At 45.7% G+C, this 22,707-nt stretch overlaps 1 protein-coding gene across 3 annotated transcripts in view; it reads right to left on the reverse strand.

Annotated features, from left to right (window-relative positions):
- Positions 1 to 22,707, reverse strand: part of WWC3 (WWC family member 3) — a 102,022-nt gene that overhangs the window by 23,155 nt on the left and 56,160 nt on the right. For all 3 annotated transcript variants that reach the window (XM_036271622.1, XM_036271624.1, XM_036271623.1), the window contains exons 6-10: positions 14,871 to 15,000; positions 11,795 to 11,935; positions 8,766 to 8,839; positions 958 to 1,200; positions 415 to 504 (exon numbers count right to left, since the gene is read on the reverse strand). In XM_036271622.1, coding sequence (XP_036127515.1) covers positions 415 to 504; positions 958 to 1,200; positions 8,766 to 8,839; positions 11,795 to 11,935; positions 14,871 to 15,000 — 678 coding nt within the window. The remainder of the gene's footprint in view (positions 1 to 414; positions 505 to 957; positions 1,201 to 8,765; positions 8,840 to 11,794; positions 11,936 to 14,870; positions 15,001 to 22,707) is intronic.

A 22,707-nucleotide genomic window follows, 5' to 3' on the forward strand; every position in this document is an offset into this window, starting at 1 on the left:
GTCAATGGGGGGAGAAGGAGAAACATCTGTAACAAAAATAAATTAATATAAAATAAGTAAATAAATAAAAATTGTGTTACCAGAAAAAAAGGGGGAAAAAAGGTCCGGGCGCATGTATGTAGATGGATATACACACTTCTGAAGCTGGGAATTACAAAATCCTTGGGAAAATTTGACTTCAGCCTTGTTATTCTGCAGCCAAATACCATCTCCTCATATTCCTCGAATCATGTATTAGCGGCTCCTCTTAAAAACCATGTACCCACTTTTCTGTTCTGTGTTTACACCCCTTCCGGTTCTAAGTTCTGGTGGAGAAAACCAAGCTACAGGGAATTATGAAGTTCACAAATATGTCATTCTAACATGACAGTCACAACATGAAAATGAAGTAACGCTTTCTTTAAAGGTACCTACCTTTTCAACTGGGACTGGAGATAGGATGTTAAGCGGGTAGCTTCTTCCAACTGCATAAGTAGACAATTTCTTTTTTCCTGAAGCAGAATCCTGTAGGTAAGAAAACAGTCCACCAGTGAATTTCAAAGACACCAAGTATATTTTCCTAACAAGAAATTCAACTATGAATTCGCCCGCAAATGATTTCCGTTTGAATGGCTAAATTCTGTAAAGCACATCTAAGCCATAAATGCCCAAATAACACAGACTGTTTTTTGTCTTCCTTGAAAATGTACCACCAGCACCCTGAACAGTGCCTGAGACCCTACAGAAGCCCAAAAGACGGGTGGATGGGTGATCAGGTGGGTGGACAGGTGGATGGACAGAAGGGAAGGCACACACTCCCTCCACCTTCTCTCCGCTTGGAGAGGAAGCAGGCCAGGCAGTGGCTGCCCTAACCAAGACCCTTCTCAAGCCACGCACAAGTTCTCTAACATAGCTTTTCGAGTTGGTCCTTCACTAAAAGCCAGGTGCTGCTCCTGGGCCTGCGGAGGCCAAGCCCACCTTTCCGTAGCGCCCTGCACAGAGGTGGCCCGTGCGCGCTGGATCTCCTCCTCCAAGCGCCTCTTCTCCTCCTCTAGCCGGGCCACGTCTTCCACCGGCCTTCTCTGCTGGATGATGAGCTGCAGCTCCTGCAGCAGGGCTTCCTTCTCCTTGATGAGCTGCAGCCGGTCCCTGTCAGCCTCGGCCATGCCCGGCCAGGATTCACTATCAAGCTGGGCCAGCTGCTGCTGGATATTTGAGACTCTGCGAGAAACAGAAAGAGAAAAATCCAGGAACTTACACAATTGTCTTCACACTTTCTCAGCACCATTACACTGATTCTGGAAAGTCACTCAGCTGCTAGGTGAATACTGAAATTATTGCACAGAGTGACCCTTCAATCACAAAAATAAATCATTTGGAAATGGTGTGTAGAAAAATGACATGTAAGTCCTTGTCGTTGATCTCCCCTGGTCTGACACAGCCTGCTTGTGTCACAGAGCTGACAAAAAGGTGGCATTCCTTCACACAACCATGTGCTCTGTGGGTTCGGATTCGTGGTTTCCTACATGGTCCTATCCCAGAGCAGGAGGGAGCTGGCTCTGTTCTCCCCATCTCCCATCAACACCAGCTCAAACGCCGCCGGACACGGGAGCAGACTTCCAGCTTCCTGCCTGCTCTGCCATGCCTAACTGTGAGCACCCACCTTGCGACAGTACAGGAGAGCTGTGTGCCCGTCACAGCACTCCTGAATGAGGAGCCCCGAAGGCCAGTGCTCTGTGGGCTCCCTCCTGCCCTGGAGACCTTGACTGTGCGTGGACTTCCAAAAGCCGTGCAGAGAGCAGACAGTTGACAAAAGCTGAATGCATGGAGCAGTGAATGCACACGCCAGCAAATGTATGGAAGGGTGAGAGTCAGTCCTGGTGAGCTGGGCATGAGCTAATGAGCCTCACTAAATGTGTCAGCACCACCACCCTCAAGGTGCAAGAATACAGACTCTATCATCACTTTCCATGTGCCTAACTGTCCATGCGCTTGCCCAGCACACCGACTGCACCACTTCTTGTGTTCTGTGGCGTTCGCAGATGCAGATGAAGTGAAATAGATGTGGCTCGAATTTTCAGAACATCCTTTCAAAGCCGGAGTAGAATGTTTGTAAGTTTAAGTGTGAGCGTTATCTGCTTCCAGGCAGAAACCAGGAACGGCAGACTCGTCCCGAACCCAGTGCTGCAGAAGGCAGAGGTTGGCACACATGCCCCAAAACAAAACCCAAAGACTTCTCCGAGGTCACGGAGAGCTGTGAGGTCAGGTAGATGGCAGGCGCGCACAGTCCTGCAGCCTCGAAGGCAGCGGTTCTCATGCCGGGGTCCCTGACCCACAGCCTCCACATCACCTGGGAGCTGGTTACAAATGCAAACCTCAAGCCCCACCCAGACCTGCTGGCGGTGCCACTCTGGGAACAGGATGGGCAATCTGAGTTTCAACAAGCCCTCTTAATTTTGAGACCCCCTGCTTTCAGGCAGCCTGGCTTGGTCTGGAGGATCCTCACTGGCCTTGGGGCCCTTAGGGCTTGTATTAGGCACCAATGTAATGATCCTCATCGAAATGGGATGGTTGGAGTGCTCCTGAGACCACTGGCTCCTGTGTCCAGGGCACATGTCACTAATCAAAGCTGGCATCCTGCCTGCTGGATCCAGACTTCAGAATCCTTCTCAATACTGTGCTCCCTGCAGGTAGCACCAATCAACTGGCTCTGGCCCACGTGTTCAGGCCTGTCGGGCTCCTCCTGAACTGGACATGAGCACGGGCACCAGTCAGCCCAGCCAGAGGACCCGGCACGACTCCTTTTTCAAGTACCAAACCAATGAGAAAACCCGGAGTAGACAAGTTACAGTGTAAATGTATGCATTTTACTCACGTCCAAATTCCCTAGACAGTAAAGAAAATAGTTGAATGTCAGTAGCTTTATTAGACAAGTTCTTTTCTAACTTAAAACTAATTTCCTGAAAATGTGTTGGAAAATGGTGCCAAATCGTGTCACTGCAAAAACTAATGACAGAGGCAGCTGAATGGAGTTAGGAATCCAACTGGGGTTAGGCGTCCACCGATGTCTAATTAGTCTAATTAAAATTTATGGCAGTCATATAACTGAAGCCCAAGGAAAATACACTCCAAGCAGACCCATAAATAAATTAGTGCTAAATCAAACACTATACTCAATGTATAGGAACATTCTACTGTAGATGAAGACAAGTCAAAGGTGAGGAATAAATAAAAAAGAGATGAAGAACAATGAGCAAATCCATTGTGTCCTCATGACTTTTTGTTTCAATTTAGCGGACCCACAGGAAAGCCTATTTGGGCTCAGCTAAAGACAGCGCATTACCTTGTAATATGTACCAATTCTCATACATACATTGCGAGCAGGCATATTTGAAAAGCACTCCTTTTGAGATTTCTGAGGTTTACACATTCGATCAAGATTCCATTTGCGTCGGCTCTAGGTTAGCTGTCACACTACAAGGATGTGAGTTGCCGAGGGTGGCAGAAGAGGCAAGCCTAGTAATCCTAGTCTTTCCCAGAAAATCTCAAGGAACACCTCTATCAGAAAAGAGAATGAGGTGGGGGGGAAAGGAATTAGATGAGAGAGGAAAGGCAAAAGGCAAATTTCAAAAGGTCTGCCCACTGTGGGCATCAAACAAGTAGTACCGTGGCCCAGCTTAAACACTGCCCCAGAACTTTCCACAGCGTACGAGAAAAATATGCAAGGACATACAGCGAGGGACAACCTCAGAAGCAGAAACAAAATCTGGATGAAGCTGCCTGGGTGCAACCCATCTGGAAAAGCTGTTTGGGCTGTGGTAAACACGAGGCAAGAATTTCTGTGCTTCAGAATAGTACTTTTAAAAAAATAATTCAATTTCACAGTCATGCAAATGACTGCACGCCCATTTCAGAGCCATGCACGAATATTGGCATGTACTGCAAAATGCAACTTCTTTCCCTGTATCCACACTCTGGATGTAGCCACTTGGGACCCGCTCTTAGCCAGGTTGAGAGAAGCACATGTGTCTGTCTGTCTGTGCTAGAAGCCAAAAGCTCTAGAAGGATTATTCCTTCAATGATGCCTTGTACCTTCGTTAAGGGATAGACAAGACAGCTTTGCCCTTAAAACAATATGCCTTTTCTACCACGCTGCTGGCCTGGGAACAAGCCATCCCGAGGAGCAGCCTTACTGTGTTAGGGTTACTGGAGGAAACAGACTTTCCACCTAATGCTAAATACAACTGCACGGTTCCAACGCCCCTTCGTCTACATCCACACCAAAAAGCTGACCCCATGTTTGGAACCCCACTCCTGGGAGTGGCGTCATTCCAATTCTGGATAACACACAAAAAAAGAATTTCCAGAAAGGCTCTTTTCTGAAATATCACTTCAGTGAAATTAAATACATGGAAGCAAAGTGAGGTCATGATTCAAGTTTACAAAAAAAAAAAAAACTTTTCCAAGTTCATTTTTAAAGAGAACTGGGAACAACTTAAAATTGTCGAGAGGTTGGTTTTTTTTTTTCCCCTACAAGTCAACTGTATTTTTTATTGATTCTTGTTTTTGATAGGTAATACATTTTATGGCCTGTGTATAATCTCTCACAAATTCCTTTAAAAGCTTTAAAATCTATGTCCCTGTGCTCGTGGTAGTGAGGAAATGAAAGCCAATCCTCCACCAAGCATGCAGGTTTCATATTTATTATGTGACTTCCAAATTCTATTCCCTGAATGGGTCTAACATGGACAGAAGTAAAATAGGAATCATTTTGCCTTTACTATTTTTGCCCAAATACCTTTTCTGTCACAAGCCAGGCACCATGAAACCATGAATGTGAGCCTGCATTTTTGCCACAGATGCTATTCGGACCCTCACATTTCACAGGAAAATCTTAAATATGATTTGAATTTTTCCAAGAAAAAAAAAATGCCCTTTCTATATGACACAGTTTTGAGGCATTTTTCCATATCCAGAGTAATCCCCAATTATTGGACTTAGGGCTAAATTCTGCAGTCTACTCTATAATTTCGCATGTTCCTAAAATACTGCTGCTTTCTGGAACAGAAATGGGAGTCCAGGCAGCCACGGGCCCATGTGACAGTGATGAGACGTGACGGATCCCAATGCCACATTCCAGGACGCAGTGTCAGCCTAGAGCCTCGGCCTTCAGACTGCGATCACAGCTACAGACTTGATACTCCTTAAGTTTGCTCTCCTGCGTCTTCTTTTCGTAAATGTCCATTTAAATGAAAAGCGAAGTTCAAGAAAATCTCAGCTGAGATCTAAGACGAACGATGAGGTCACTTCAGCTTATTGAACTAAATATCGATAATCCATTGTCCACTGGGCTCAACTCTTTCTTCTACATTGGAAACTCAAGAAGTCTGAATCTAGAATGTGTGGCATTAGAGTCTACTAATACCCCAACATTCCCGTCTGCCCTCACATCTTTTCCCCTTTGAACGTACAGGTCTTCAGAGAGTGTCGTCTTTAAATGAAAAGCAGACCGTCTGCAGGCTTCTTTCTCTTGGTCTGAATGGGGAAGAGGGAGCTACAACGTCAGGGGTGCTTTTCTTTGTTTCTCATAGCTGTGCCCCACCCCCAAATCCCAGATACACGGTCACTTGAGAAATGAAGAAAAAATCCAAGCGACTGATCAAATTTCACTGGAATCCCAACAGCACACTGATTCCTGACAACGAATGAACAGCAGGACCCATCCTGGCAACAAACACTAAGACACAGAGAAACTGGATGGGCCGAATGTTTTGTTCCTATCTGGACTGCAAGTGTTTCTATGGCAACAGCTACAGTTTGTGCACAGTTCTGGAACAAGTGCTCTTAGGTTAAAAATAAGGAGGTATCTGCGTCATTGAGATTGCTTCAAGAAGACTTGCTCTTCCAAATTGGCCTTGAAAAATTCCAAAATTTTTAACCAATAAATATTAACCAATATCTCTATCATAACGATGCTGAGGAGATGCAGAAACCAGGACTCTCGGTCACTGCTGGTGGCAGCATACAGCAGCTAAGCCATTTCGGAGGGTGATTTAGTGACATCTGTCAAAACTTTCAATGCACATGTCTGAAGACCCAGACATTTCATTGCTCAGTATCTGTCTGAGGAAATGGTCACTTATGCAAGGCTGAGCCTGTTAACAGATGTGCTCTGTTTGTGAAAAGGGAAAACCGGAACCACCTAGATGCCCATCCATGGAGGGGGTTACACCAGTTAAAGAAGCTCTACATCATGTTGAACTCCACTGGTCTTAATTTATTTAAATGTTTACATAAAAGACTGGATGGTTTCACACTCAACCATTAACGGTAGGAGGTGAGATTAGACAGGGGGAAGATGGATGGTCTCTACTGATTGTGCCTTTGACAAAAACAATGTATGCATGTATTATTCACGTAATAAAAAAATACACATGTGCATATGCACATATATGTAAATGTGCATGGGTTATGTGTTCAAGCATACATCTATACCCTGATGTGTATACACATATGTGTGCGTGCACACACACGTGCACACACACACAAACTCATACACAAGCGAGAGCGTCCCTGGTCCATATTTGTGTTAGTTGTGAAGAAGTTTATCTCCCAAACAGGTTAAAGACCACATGTGATCGATCACACCACACAAAGCACATTTCTTCAAAACACCCGGAACAAGGCAGGTGTTGGGTAGGAATAGCATCTTCCAGTTTCCCAGCAGCGTCTCTGTGGGGATGAAACTACTGGGGTCAGCCACACAGATCAGCTGCTGAGAAATCACGCAGGGATGGCCCCACTAAGACATCCCAGTCTTGCAGCACAGAGCAGGGGTCCTCATTTTGGCACTGGTGACATCTGGGGGAGACCATTCTTTGCGTGGGGGCGTCCTGTGCATTATAGGATGGTGAGCAGCACCCCTGGTGTCCACCCATGAGATGCCAAATATCCTCCAGAGCTGTAACAACCATGAATGTCCCCAGACCTGGCCAGAAGTCCCCTGGAAGGGCCCCTGTCCCCTGCGGGGAGCAGCGCTCATGGGAAAAGGACAGGCAGTGCTGTGCCAGCCAACCCAGGACATCTGCACTCCGCATCCTGCTTTTTAAATGTTGCCAGTGCAGCCCCGAAAGGTATTTCTGAGGAGCCCCTACTGGCCCACAAAGGCTGACACACTAGGGACAGGCCCCTCCTCTGTAGCCACAGTGTCTTTCCTACTATGGCTACTGCAACCTTGAAATACTACCTTCAGCGAAAGATACCGATGAAGGGCCATCCTCCCCCGAGTAATCATCTCAGATAATCGACTTTTTACCCAAATGTCTTATCTCGACATACCATCTCTGGAAAACAAAGATATCACTTGCTCTGTTTGGTAAATGACACAGCAAAACACATAACAATTATGTTCCCAAGTGTAGCAACCACGTAGTTTCTGCGTTTTCTACAACACAGCACATTCCAGCACCCACGTCGTGCAGTGCCGGTAGAAACATGCAAGCATGAGCACAGGGCTGCTCCGCAAGGACAATCGCCCTGACCAACCCTGCCAGCTCGGAGAAGGAATGAACCCACATGGGGAATCTGAGCCCGGAGATAATCGGCGTGGCTGCCTGGGCTTGGCCGCGGTCCACGTGCCATGGAAAGCCCACCACGGAGACCTCGGGGAAAGCCAGGAAGGACCGGGTCGACCGCCTGGGCAAACAAAGGCCCATGTCAGCCCAAGCTGGCCCTCCAGCAGGGAGTCAGATGATCTGCTTTTGTTGCTATTTTTACATTTTCTAAAAAGGCAACAAAGTGGATTCACAGACATCCATGAACGATACAGTATACTGAGCAGGCCCAACTACTGAGCTTCCAGAATGGACCCCCTCATCGCGCTTGGCATTCCATTCTTCCTCCCCGATCCCCCAAGATAATAGTTCCTATGTGACAAAAGAAACTTTAAAACGATATGTTTTCTAGCTTTCCAAAGCACATATTTTGAAATCATTTGGTTTTCAGATTCTTTTCAGAATGCAAAAAAAGAGTCTCGGAAAAAAAGGACATGAAAGCTAGGGCAAGGTGGGGACCCTGCGTACATAGGGGGAACATGACATGCTAAAACTCCCGCACCTGCGAGGACCACAGACCACCCCTCAATTTTGCCCATGCCTTATGGTTAAGACTAGGGCGGGGGGGGGGGAGACAAATTTGAAAATGCACAAACAAGGTCAAGTCTCAATTTTCAGGAAGCAGATGAGCTACAATGCAGGTTAACAGAAAGGACTGCCTTTCCATTCTCTCCGTCAAGGCTAGGTACTGCCGTCACCTGTTGACCTCATCCTCAGTAAACTGTTTTTCAAACCAAGATACAGGACTTCTTCCATTAACCTATGAAGTTAGAAGCCACATATTAAAAGATTAAACCATTTTTGCTTTAAGCTGGTCTGAGGGTCTGATGCTCAGATGCAGGAGGGGAGGGGCTGAAGGGATGGACAGAGGCAGGGAGGCAGGGAGGCCGTTCTGAACTACCTGAGAGGATAAGGAAAGCCAAAAAAGTCTCTATTTTTATCGAATCATGTCTTCATAACTATTTGCAATTTTGAAATTTCATCATTTTAAATGTACGTGAAATTCTATGTATTAAGAAGCTACAGATAAATGGAGATAGTTTACCTTTTATTCTGTCGGATACCGCTTTCCAAATAAAAAGTGGACCATCACACATAGGAATGCTGAACAAAGTCTTTCCACGGGAGAAAGGAAGTCAGCAGAAAGCAAGATTTGAAAAGAGAGCTTCTTACCTCTTTCTGGCTTCCTCATACTGCCAATTAAGCCTGACTCGGTCCACAAGTCTTGTTTTATCGTCGAAGACAAACTTCCAAAACAGAAGGAGGGGGAAGGAAAGCATATTAAAAACATATTTTCAAACTAGAAAATTCATTTAAACTTTCGGTAACAATAATCTTTTAATTCATCTTTCAGTTTCCATTTTTCAAAGGTCTGGAAGGAAACACATGACAGCCACCTCTGACCAGTGGGGTTGAGAGTGGGGCTGGGGAGACCTTTGCTTTCTCACCATTGGTGGATTTCTTTTAAAACGGTGACAATGTGTTCCAAACCACAAATTAAGTTTTAAAAGAAATATGGAATTACATGATAAAAGTTGATGCAAAGGCTAAAAATTTCATCCCATTTTGTGCAAGTATATTTTCTCATTCTTTAACAAATACAAAATGATGCTCTCCTAAGAAGTCACCAGATCTAAGATGACGGACTAGCTGTGTGAGGTATGGGTTGTAGGACTCTTCCGAATGTTTCATGGCCTATTAAAGAACCAAAGGAAAAGGAAAGAAAGCCCAAGATTGGGGTACATTACCGTAGGAGCCAGACTTGAAATGGTATGCTCTGCCTTGATCACTAGCTATACCTAAATGTTTTCATACTAATTACACTGAAGTGAACAAATCCCTAAACAAAGGAATAAAAGACCCGTATGGGAGGCAACTGTAGCTCTCCTTGGTTACTTCTCCCTTCATCCCCAGAAATACATGACTTAGTATCAATAAATCACCTGCATCTGTAGATCTGACCTTACAAGACCATATATTATGGCCACTAAGGTTTTATTTTTTAAAAATAACCTCACGTCAACAAATATTTGAAACTATTCTACGTGAATGATTAGTGATGAATTTATCGATACACATCATGTAAGTGCACCCACGCAGTTCAAACCCACGTTGTTCAAGGGTCAACTTTATTTTCCTATAGCAGCACAATGTAGTAGAAAGCACAGGGGAGGGAGGGCAGGGGTTAGGGACCAGAGATGTTGGTTCAAACTCACACCTGCCTCTCCCTGACTACATGACCTTAGGTAACCTGGCACCTTGATCCCCTCATTTGTCACAAGGGGATGGAAACAACTACTTCAATCGAGCCAACAGCCATTAAGCTGCCAGCCCGGGCCAGCCCCAGCGAACTCACGCACAGTGATTCCCTGCTGCAGTTAGCACAGCAGTGTAACCAGTCACTCTCCCCTGGCATTTTCAGAAAACCATTCGAGAACCTTCGATCTCATCTGTCTCTCTCAAACTAGTTAGGAGTCTCTAAATGGGAATTCTAACCTTAGGATAAGCAGCCATGACTTAGTCACGGACTTCACTGAGTCTTCTACTTCTTTCCTTCCCTCCTGCCTTGGGCAACAAATGCCAGACATTTTTTACTTACAGATTCTTCTCACGGTGACCATATTCTTTAAACCAAAGATGCCTGGTCAAAATGTCTGCTCTCACTTTTAAAAACTATGAAGGGGCCCTGGCCAGTTTGACTTGGCAGTTAGAGCGTCGGCCTGCAGACCGAAGGGTCTCAGGTTCAATCCCTAACCCAGGTTGGGGTCGTGCAGGAGATAAACCAATCGATGTGTTTCTTTCACATCAATGTTTCTCTCTCTCCCCCTCCTTGGCTTCCATTCTACCTAAAAATCAATGGAAAAAGATCCTCGAGTGAGAATTAACAAGCAAGCAAACAAACAAAACAATGTGAGAAACACTGACAATAAGGCTATTCCAGGACATCCAAGACAGAAGAAGGCATTATTTATTAATATCATAGTCCCCTCAAAGAGGCACTATCTGCCAAAATTTCCAAATATTACCTAATTCTTGAAAACCCAGAGGTTTTTGTCAATGGTTTTTCCCTTTCTTTTTTCTCTTTTTATTTAATTTGGGGGAGGGCATTCTGCATTCCACTGATATTTCATTTTTAAGCCCAAAGAAAAGGAAGCCATCCAAACTGCTTTTCCATTTGTAATGAATAAATGATAAACTTCACTCACTGACATTACAGTAGTAGTGTCTTCAAGTATTTGCCACTCTACTTCCAACGATGACCGCCAACTTTGTTTTTGTGGCTAACTCAAGGTTTCACTAATCGTCCAAAAGGGGCACTCTGAAATTCTTTCAAGTCCCGAACAAAATGAATTTTACTTCAATTCAATTTAGTGACATTCTTTTAGAAGAATAAGAAATAGCACCACCCTGACTAGGTTTGCTCAGTGGTTAGAACATCTGCCTGTGGACTGAAGGCTGGAGGGTTCGATTCCTAGTCAAGGGCACACTGCACCTGGGTTGCAGGTTCAATCCCCAGCCCCTGTCGGAGTTGTGCCATAGGCAACAAAATCGATGTGTCTCTCTCACATCTCTCTCTCTCTCTCTCTCCCTCCCTCCCTCTCTCTCTCTCTCTCTCCCTCCCTCCCTCTCTCTCTCTCTCTCTCCCCCTCCCTCTCTCTCTCTCTCTCCTTCCCTCCTTCCCTTCCATCCTGTCAAAAAGCAATGAAAAATATCCTCAGGTGAGAATAAAAAATTTTAAAAAAAAGAAAAGAAACAGCACCAAAGTATAACCCAAAGATGGCAGCCTTGCCCATTAGTTCACATCTCCCCTATGTTTGCTTTTGTGTTACAACAACACAATTGAGTAGGTGTGGCAGAGACTGCAAGGCCGCAAATATTTACTATCTAGACTTTTCCAGAAAAGGTTAGCTGCTCCATGCTCTAAAAAGTCTTATGTCTGTCAAAAAAAAACAAAAAAAAAACTCAACTCTCAAAAAAGGATGCTGCCATTTGTAAGAATCTGAATCACAAAGTTAAAGGTAATAAGCAATTTAATTGCATCCCAGGCCACAGAACCTTCACGGTATTTTTCCTTCAAACGTAATGGCACAAAAGCCAAAACGATTCTGAAGAGAAAGTGGGAAATTAAAGCAAATGAGTGCTGGCCACACAAGAGCAGCCCTGTCCCTCGGCCCACTCCATCCTTCCCTCGGTGCAAATACCTCGCCAATGATGTCGGTCTGAGACCCAGCATCGCAGAACTGCTGAGGATCGCCCAGTGCACCTGGATGGTGAAGGAACTCTTGCTGCGGTTCAGTCAGAGAAAAGTTATTCCTGAAGCCGTCAGTGAGCTTGGCCAGGCTCTGCAACAAAATGAACAAGACACCTGAACGGACATGTTGATGTGTCTCCTTCTGAAAGCAGTCACTTCACTCCGAGTCCAGGGCGGCAGCTTCATCACTGGAGCGCTGACCACCCCAACCTGTTCTCATTCGATTTCAAAGAAACGTCCGGCATCCCATACACCTTTAATACAATTCTCAGTGATTTCAATCACCTAGCATTTGAGTCCTCTGGGCAGAATGTAACATAGAGAACAACTGTGGCACCATTTTTACTATTTTTCAAAACCTTTGTGTTTCCTAAAACCTGACCTCATAGAATCAGAGAGTAGAATGGAGGCTGCCAGGGGCTGGGGGGAGGGGGAACTGGGGAGATGTCCGTCAAAGGGCACAAACTTCCGGTTGTAAGATGAATAAGTTCTGGGAATGTATAAGTCCTGGCACAAAAGCCAAACATTTCTGAAGAGAAAGTGGAAAATTAAAGCGTGGTGACTATAGTTTACAATACTACATTATATACTTGGAAGTTGCTGAGAGTAGATCTTAAAAGTCCTCAACACACACACACATACACACACCAAAGGTAACTATGTGAGGTGATGGAGGTGTTAACTAACTTTATGGTGGTAACTATTTCACAATATATATATGTATCAAATATTCATATTAAACACCTTAAATTTATACAATTTTGTCCATAAACTGTACCTCAATAAAGCGGGGGGTGAGGGCATTCACATACCAAATGTTCTATCAATAAATAAGTCTGCAATCTTTGTAAACCACACAGGTGAAAACAGCTCTCAGGTGATCTTTACACATTTTTATAACCTGACTTTTCAAGCATAATTCTACATGGTCAAACGTCCTCTCATATGTATGTTAGCTGGCCAAAAATCAGAGGAAGTACGTATTCTGGCACACAGAACCCCTTTGGGTGAAAGTTAAAAAGAAATTAAATTTTCTACAATTTTTTCAAAGACTATTTCTGCAGACACCAAGATGCCCAGGTGCCGTCTAAACACACGTAGCTGGCTCTAGAATGGGTCGATTGTTAAGCTCATATAAAAAAGACAAAACAGCTTAGTTGCTTTTACTATAAGATGATGTTGCCTAGGCCTCTCTCTGGATCTTCTCAGAGAAGAGATGCTGGGATCTGAAGCTTCCTCAAGAAATTCGATCTCCAGCCTCCAGAGTGGGGAACCCAACTGAGGCAACTGGGTGGCTGTGCCCCAGCCCTACACACTCAGAAAGGTCAGGGCAGCCCTGGCCAGGTCTGCTCAGTGGTTAGAGCATAGGCCCGTGGACCAGGGAGTCCCAGGTTCGGTTCCCGCTAAGGGCATGTCCCTCGGTTGCAGTTTGTCCCCGGCCCCAGTTGCAATCGTGTGGGTGGCAACCAGTCGATGTGTCTCTCTCACATGGATGCTTATCTTTCTCTCTTCCTCCATCTGAAGATTAAAAAAATTTAAAAAAGAAAGGGCAGGGCAGGGGGACAGCTCGACCTCCTGGGGCCAGGCCTCTGTGTCCCCGTGATGGAGCCTGCCCGGCTCAGTGAATGACAGCTGTTGTCCTTGCTACCAGTGCTCAGAGAAAACCTGTCAATTGACTTCTGACCTCTCATGGCCTAGAGAGGGTGTCTGAAAGTACAGATGTCTGGGTCCCACGGCCAGAAATTCAATCCAGTAGGCCTGGGGTGGGGCTAGGTAATCTGAAATTCAGTGAGCACCATGGGGACACTCCACAAGTCTCTGCCTACAAGGCAGTTACATGTGCACCTGGCTTGTTTGGCTGATGAATTTGAGCTCTGCTTCCCACAGCCTTCTATGTCTTACATTCAGCAGAAGCAAGACAAATGCCTACCAGGCACTAGGTGCTCACTTAGTATGTTGAGCAAAAAATAAAAGCCATAATAGAAACAACTGAATGCATGCCAGCATGGAACAAAAGACCAGCATGCATCCATTTGCAAAATCCACTTTTTCTAAAAATAACAGAAACTACAAGAATTGAAGGTGCAAAAAAATAGCAACATAAAGCTACAATGATCCCAGCCATATAATGTAATCTATGCACGTGGCAGAACACTGTGGATAAAGAAGCTCTTTGTGTACAGACATGGATAAAGGTCCCGGGTACAGCAGGCACAGTGCTAGCTGTCTGTGGGGCTGCTGAGCACATGCTCACCCTGTCACATGTCTGCAGAGACACGGCAAAGGGGCCATAGCTAATAAAAGTAGTAACGGGTGGTAAGGAAAGGGGCAGAATGCAAAACTTCTTAACAAAGACTTTTTGAGTGATTTTGATTCGTGCACAATATAAACGCATCCCCCCACTGTTATGGCTTTAACCGTGTCCTCCAAAAGCTGGGTTCAAGTCCTAACCGCTGGAACCTGTGAATTTGAAGTTATTAGAAATAGTGTCTTTGCAGATGGACTCAAGTTAAAACGAGGTTATACTGGATTCAAGTGGGTTCTAATCCAAGGATCGGTGTCCTCATAAGAAGAAACAATTTAGACACAGAGACACAGGGAGAACCCCATGTGATGACCAAGACACAAGCCAAGGAATGCCAAGGACTGCCAGCCTCCACCGGAAGCTAGAAGAGACAGGAAGCCTCCCCTAGAGGCTTCAGAGAGCACAGCCCTGCGGACTCCTTGACTTCAGACTGTGGCCTCTAGATTCTGAGAGAATCAATGTCTTTGGTTCTCAGCCACCTGGTCTGTGGTACTGTGATATGACAGCCCTAGGAAACTAATACATATCACTTTAAATACATATAGACACACACGTAAAAGATATACATGCATGCTCAATATTATATATACATGCTTGTGTTAGAATATATATGAACTGTGCATATAATACATACATAACATTTTTAAAATTCTAAATAAAGGAAAGACAGACAAGCAGGCAGACAAATGGACACGGGCTCTGAAGAACCGTGGCCTCGGACCTGCATCAGTTCCCGTCTCTCCTTCTCGCCTGTATAGATGGCTTTCTTGATGGTCCGGAGCTCACTCATTATAGCCTGTGCCTCGTCCAGTTTGTAGTTGGTGTGTGCATTGGACATCTTACGATCAATTCTGGTTAAGAAAGAAAAATATTGTCATTGCACGCGAGATTATCACACTCCATTAAACAACATAACAAACAACTCAAAAGCTTCACAGAAAGGTGGGAAACAGTTTAAACGATGTTTTGGCAAAGGAAGATAAAGATCACACACAACCCGCTTGTTATGATGAACACAGAGATGAGACCTGCGTCATGGCAGGCGAGGATGACGTTACAGTGGGATTCTACTAATGATAAGGCAACAAGATCATCAGCTGGGGTAACTGCCTGAGATTTTAAACTCCCCTTTCTGATAGGAGGATCATGCCTTACTCGTTTACCCCAGTATCTGGTCAAAAACGTCCATTAAATAAACATACAATTCAGTTCTGTATGCAAGGAGGATATATGGGAAACAGCAAAAAGTAGTGAATTTCCATTAATGATGCCTGAAAAAAATTGGAAACGCTTATGTCTTCTCTATGTATCTCTTTCTTTGACCTCACCCTAGTTCTAATTTATCTCTCTCTACTACCACTACAACTACTAGTGCCACTACCACTCACCTCCTCAATTCTTTCCTTCAATTCAAACGTCCCGCCCTGGCCGGTTTGGCTCAGCGGTTAGAGCGTCCGCCTGCGGTCTGGAGAGGCCCGGGTTCGGTTCCCGCTAAGGGCATGTACCTCGGTTGCAGTTTGTCCCCGGCCCTGGTTGGTCGTGCGGGTGGCAGCCACTCGATGTGTCCCTTTCACATTGATGTTTCCCTCTCTCTCTCTCTTCCTCTCTCTCCCTCCCACTCTGTCTGTACAAAAAATGGAAAAATGTCCTCGGATGAGGATTAAAAAAATAAATAAATAAACAAACGTCCCTTCGCCCTTCCTTCCATGCATTCAAACTTCCTTCCTTCTTTCTTCTCACCCTTCCTTTCTTTCCCCTTCCTTCTCAACCTCCCTCCCTTCCTTTCTTCCTTCCTTCCTTTTCACCCTTCCTGCCATCCCGCCCGCCCCTGTGGACACAAGGCCTGGTTCCGGCTGGTGGGAGAAGAGCACTGACCAAGACGAGGCTCGGTGCTGGCCTTCTTAGAGCAGGCAGTCTCCTGCAGCATGTCCTTTGTCACGTCCTCCATACCTAAGTCTTGAGTCCTAGAAGCCCTCAGGGCTAAAGAAGTTGGGATACTTTCGTCCAGAAGTGCAATCCACTCCTCTGGAAAATCATTAGAGCTTGAGTTTCAGGTTCCAACTCCACCATTACACAGCTTCTGGTTCTAAGTTGTTGCCCCCACGTTAACTAAAAATCTGGATACTTAACAGCCAGCCCAAACTCCCTGACTTCACTCACAAAAGCATCCAGGCATGCTGAGGAATACAAGTAACGCTCCAGCTCTGCAGTGGGACCCTGGGCAAGTCACTTCACCTCTTCAAACCTCAGTTTCCTCATGTCTCACATGGGGATACTTACAATGTTTTTCCCATTTAACGAGAAGATGTAAGGAAGGGGCTGACCTGGCCAAGGCCTGGTGTGTAATGTTTGTGGTGATTATTACCATTATCAGGACGATGCTGAATCTACTTACTCACGGGAGAAAAAGTAAATAATTCACCAACTCCGGCACTTTATTATCATTAACAAATTCCTGGCCGCATGCGTCACAACTCACAGCAAAACTGAGCACCGGAGCTGATCTGAGCTGTCGGCGCCCTTGGAATAAGAGAAGGACAAATAGAACGAGCAGGAAACCTTCCCCTCCCTTTGGAAATGGGCTCCTGGACTCAGCAGCAGTGCTGTGCCTGCCATCAGTTACAAATGCAATATTTATGAAAACTGGTCCCAAGTCCTCTTCAGCGGAGAGCGGATGCAGGCGCACCATGGGACCCCACACATTAAATGGTGACACCCCTAAATCCCAACATGGCCTGACCATGTGTTTTTCCACTTCAGCTATTCTATGGAGACCTGAGAGTCTCTAACGCAAGACAGAAGGAAAGGGCCATATATCTCACATCTGCCAAGGAAGTGGCCTGACTTTTCCTGTAGAAAAAAAAAAAAAATCGAGTCTCATTTACATAATAATGTCTTCTTGGATTCATCTTCTGATCAAAGGCTTCCTAATACGGCTCATTGATGTCACAAACCACAACCCACACAGGCTGATGAAGTCTGTAGAAAAGGATTACAGCGTTTCCAGACCAAAAAACCCTAAGGCCAGAAAAGTCTGATTTCTCTGTAACAGTCCATGAGCACGGCCTCTGCCACCCAGGCCTACTGGCTCCTCCAGAATGAAGAAGGCGGCAAACGGACTGTCACCTGGCCCTGACACCTGAGCAGACAAACAAAACTCAATGCTAAGTCAAACAGCCACAGACACACAGCATGGTTCGGGCTGCACTGGGAGATGCTGACCACGTCAGCACAGTTCTAAAGCCCTGAGTGTGGCCACCAGGAAATCCAGGGGTGGAGCCAGCAGTCTCTCAAGGCACTGGGTTCTACACTGGGAACGGCTGCCTCGTGGAGGAAACCAGGCTGTAATTCCCATTGGGGAGTGGGATCAGCAGCCCTGTAACATTGCACAGTGCCTAGAGGTTCAACTTCAAGGCCACAGATGTGCGCTCTGGCCTTAGCTCTACCCAAGCGCTCTGAGACCTTGAAGAAGAATGAAGACTGGCCTAGAGCAGCTGTTTTCAATCAGTTCCGAGGGTGTCCCCACGTGGTGAGCAGGAGTAGCTAAAGGGAGAGCCTGCTAGGGCTTGGGGACCCTCAGCCCTGCTTCAGCAGCACCTCCCTCCTTTCCTGTCTCAGCTATTCTGGTTCCACAGAAGATGTTGTTTGCGGGGAAGAAAAGGGAGATTCTACTGTTAAAAAATAAAGTGCGAAAGCTATTAAAGACTATTATCTCAATGTTCTAGGAATCTCTGAAATACTGTAATTTAAAAATAGTTACATATGCCCGGTCGGTGTGGCTCAGTGGTTGAGTGTCGACCCCTGAACCAAGAGGTCGCCAGTTCGATTCCAGATCAGGGCACATGCCCAGGTTGTAGGCCTGATCCCTAGTCAGGGGCATGCAGGAGGCAGCCAATCGATGTTCTCTCTCATCAATGTTTCTTTTTTTCTTTTTTATCCTCACCCGAGGACATTTTTGCATTTATCTTCAGCTAGAGTGGGAGGAAGGGAGGGAGGAAGGGAGAGAGAGAGAAACATCGACATGAGAGAGACACATCGAGTGGTCGCCACCCACACGACCCCAACCGGGGTCCAGGACAAACCGCAACCAAGGTACGTGCCCTTAATGGGAACCAAACCCAGGACTCTCTGGTCCACAGGCTGATGCTCTAACTGCTGAGCCAAACCGACCAGGGCTCTCATTGATGTTTCTATGTCTCCCTTTCCCCTCCTCTCTCTCTAAAATCAATAAAGGAAAATTTTTTTTAAATAGTTATATATTATTATAGAACATATAATTATATAATACAGTATATATCATATAGGTATAACCTTATACATTGTTTGTAGTATGTATTATTTGATTACATTATATAATTATATAAATAGCATATGAAAATAGTTCAGTGGGTCAAGGACCTACTAGGTGACAGGGTCTTGCTGTGTGCTTTCCATTTGTCACTTTAATCCCCTCAAAAGCGCAACAAGATAAGCATAATCTTCTCAGATTTTAAAATGAAAAACTTGAGGCTCAGGGGGAGGATTAACTCAGTGGCCCAAGATGACAAGCTCAGATGTGGCAAAGCCGGGATTCAAACCCCCATTTCCTAATTCTCAAGTCTGCACTGGATGCCCCGATACCACAGCTGGAGCGCTACTTAGAATGGCCAAGGTGGAGTCCACAGGCTTAGACATGGGCAAGCAACGTTTCCCAGAACTCAAGCCATGTCCATTTTCCCCATGTGACAGATTTTCATCTCACCAACACTTCAAAGGACAAGAAAGTTCTTCCTTCACATCTGCTAAATTTGTTTAGGAGTTTTCTCTCTTTTTGCAAATTCCCTCTAAAACTTTGGTCAAATTCAGAGGATGAAGATATGCTCAATGATATGGTATTTTCTAATATATCAATATAGTCCATTTCGTAGAGAAAATATAACATCCGTGGCTGCCAAAGAACTTCTTCTTCTTAAAATTTTAATTAAGAGTCCAAGACAGTACTTAAACATCTCAAATGAAATGACAGAAAATTGAGAACTGCTCAACAAAAGATGGTACTAGAAGGATACGTTATTATGCTATGATCTGCATGTTTACGTCCACCTCCCCCTCACCCCCTGCCCCAAAATTCACGTGCTGAAATCCTAATGCCCAGTGTGATGGTATTAGGAGGTAGGACCTTTGGGAGGTGATCAGGGCACAAGAGAGAAATTCTCATGGATCCCTGTCTTTATAAAAGAGACCTCAGAGAGCTCCCCTGCCACTTCCCCCATGTGAGGACACAGCTAGAAGGTGGCCATTTATGAACTGGGAGTGGGCTCTCACTAGACACAGAACCTGACCATGAGGGCACCCTGATCTTGGACTCCCAGCCTCCAGAACTGCGGGAAATACAATTCTGTTGTTTATAAGCCACCCAGTCCGGGGTATTTTGTTATAATGGCAACACAAATGGACTAAGACACAGTACAAAAAAAAAAAAAACCCAGTACACAGAATCCAGTCCTTACTTTTCACCTCTCAACATTTTACAGAAGCTTTGGGGAGGTTAAGTGACTTGCTCAAGGTCACACAGCCAGGAAGAGGCACAGTGAGGTTCACATTGAGGCCCCTCACACCAGCACTCATCCCTTTCATCGCCAGGTTAGCAATACACTCAAAGTCAAGGCTTCCAAACTCGCACTGTGTCAAACCTGAAGGCCACCCACATAGCCAGTCAAATGTTGTCCCAAACTAAACTGGTGCTTTTTATGGTCTGCTCTCGAAAGAAATGGTACAAGAGAAAAGAAGGCACAACTTCAAATGATGACCGTAGTACTATTGAGAAGGCATTCTGGAGATGTTTACCATCACCCTCTTCCTCCCGCTGCCCTAAAGTTTCCATATTTGTTGTTCAATTGAAGATGTCAAGAGAATTGCACTGGCAAAAGGAAAACCGAACGACTTCTTAAACCCACATCTTGAAGGAAAAGGGCTGCCAGGCCTCTAAAGATATTCCATGTTAATACCACACATTACAACCCCAAAGAATGAGAAGTTTTGTTACAACTCTACCTTTTACATCACCAACTCTGGCAGGGGGCCTTGAATGAACCTCAGAAAGCTTCCGGCAGCTTTCTATCAACAGCAGGTCCTGTGTGGAGCCAGACCTGTCCCACAGCAGGAACAATGCTCTTTTTGTTCCCGCCCCCATTTCTGTATGTTTTACTGTTATCTGAGTAGTGCCGGGGTTTTCGCACGGGCTGGACCTTATGTGCTGTGTTAATGGGATATTGTTGGTCTAAGCCTGCTCTAACTGTGAACAATCTTACTCTCCTCTGAAACCATTAAATCCCCTCGGACAGAAAACGCTAATTCCAATATCGAACACTGCCTCGCTCTGGCATCACGTGCTCAGAAGAGAGTAGTCACTTTTATTTAATGAGACGTGGGTTTAAGTCCACTCATACCGCTCCAATAGGAAAGAAGTTCATCAAGCAGTTAAAAGGCTTGAAGCAAAGAGGCCACCCGGCTAAGAATGTACCTCATGGAAACTGGTTACTGGAACGTTTCATTTACAGCCCTTTTCTGTGCCTTGAATAGCAGTAATATGGCATAGGATTTCTTAAAACACAAGATGCAGCAGGGAAGGAAATGCGAGAGGGCAGTTGACAAGAAGGTGACTGACCGACTTACAGAGACCCCCGAGATCCTTGCAGCCCAGGCCCTCACCCTGAGGGTCCCAGTGTCCAAGAATGAAGTGACTTATGGGGCTGCTCCCAGCAAGCAGAAGCAGTGACAGCAGCCACTCCTGACAACAGCCACTTTTGCACAGCACCAGGCCAGTTCATTCATTCCACAGAGCCCCGCCCTGTGCCTGGACCTGTCTGGGTCCTGAGGCTTAAGCAAGGACCAAGGCAAACTCCTTGTCCTCATGCAGCGTTATGTTAGTCAGAGAGATAGGCAACAAAAAAATAAATGACTGTGTCCAGCAGCAATCAGTGTTTTAAGAAAAACGAAGCTAGATTGGGAGTGGAATGGGACAGAAAGGGTTCTTTTTTAGATATAGTGGTTAAGCAAGGGTCTTGTGGAGATGTCACTAGAAGGGAGGAAACAGGCATGCAAACATTTGGGGGGGAAGAGTGTTCTAGGCACAGGGAGAGGCAATCTCCACTGTGGAGACCAGCAGGGTGGCCAGGGGGTGGCGTACGTAGGTGAAGCAAGGGTGATTCTGGGGGAAATGCGGTCAGGAGAGGGGGCCCCTGTATCTAGAGTCTAGACTGTATTCTATGTAAGAGAGAGGAAGTCCCTGGCCAGCGAGGGAGACTGTTCAGAAGAACCCCCGTGGTTAGAGAGGAGAATGAACGGTAAGCCATCACAGCGCTCTCTCGGCTGAGCGGTCAGGTGGAGGCTGTGTAATAAACTCGGTGCCAGGGATGGAAACAGCACACCGTGACGGACAGACAGCAAGAAGGCAGTCCGGACAGTGCCCCCCAAAGCGCCTTGAGCCATCGTGCCAGCACTCAGGGACATTACAGGTGTCATGGCAGAAAAAGGCTTCAATGGCACAGCAGCGTGGGAAACTCGGGGTGAAGCAATGCTAAATGAGCTTCCTGGCTGCAGGACAACTCGGAATCTAACACGAGGTACATTCCAGATCTGCGAGAGATCTAGAATAACTAGAGAGGGAAATCTCCCCACACCCATTGGCACACTTGGCACGTTCTTACACATCACCTATCTGGGAAACTGCATGCAGACTAGTTCTGAGTCCTCCCCCTTTGCCCCTGGGTGCTAGTAACGAGTTACAGTAAGATGGTTCTGCCAAACGAGGTTCAGAAACGTCAGAGCAGCACCGCCCAGCAGCTTACACTGGAAGAGCTCAATGTGTCTGAAGACTTTCGTTAATCAAAAATGTTGCTCTTACGTCGGCCTGCAGTCCTGAGAGACCAGGGTTCGGTTCCTGCTAAGGGCATGTACCTCGGTTGCAGTTTGTCCCCGGCCCTGGTTGGTCGTGTGGGTGGCAGCCACTCGATGTGTTCCTTTCACGTCGATGTTTCTCTCTCTCTCTCTCTGTTCCTCTCTCTCCCTCCCACTCTATCTGAACAAAAAATGGGAAAATGTCCTCGGGTGAGGATTAAAAAAAAAAAAATGTTGCTCCTATTTTCTGAAGACGTTCATAAAGGGCATCGAGAGCAATGCATGTGACAGCTACACTGAGATTCTCTCTCATCCGTGACACTGGCAAACATGCAAAGCTTGACGATACATTCTGTTGGCAAAGCCATAAGAATAGGAACACTCACCTGTCAGTGTTGGGGATGCAAAATGATGCAACCCCTCGAGAAGGGAATTTGGCAATATCTAAAAATACCCCCAATGCATTTACCCTCTGACCCAACAAACCCATTTTGGGGGACTTATGCAGAAGTCTTTCACATCTACATGGGCACAGCATTAAGTGAAAAGTTGATGGGCAACATTATAAATGGACAGACCAGGCAGACAATGCCAGAACCCACCCATCATCTTCACCCCACAAAAAGAGAGAGCCGGAGAGTGTGTATCTCCAAATGGAAGTAACAGCACCCCCTACAAAA

The sequence above is a fragment of the Molossus molossus genome, unplaced genomic scaffold, assembly GCF_014108415.1.
Source record: "Molossus molossus isolate mMolMol1 unplaced genomic scaffold, mMolMol1.p scaffold_m16_p_2, whole genome shotgun sequence".
Lineage (NCBI taxonomy): Eukaryota > Metazoa > Chordata > Mammalia > Chiroptera > Molossidae > Molossus > Molossus molossus.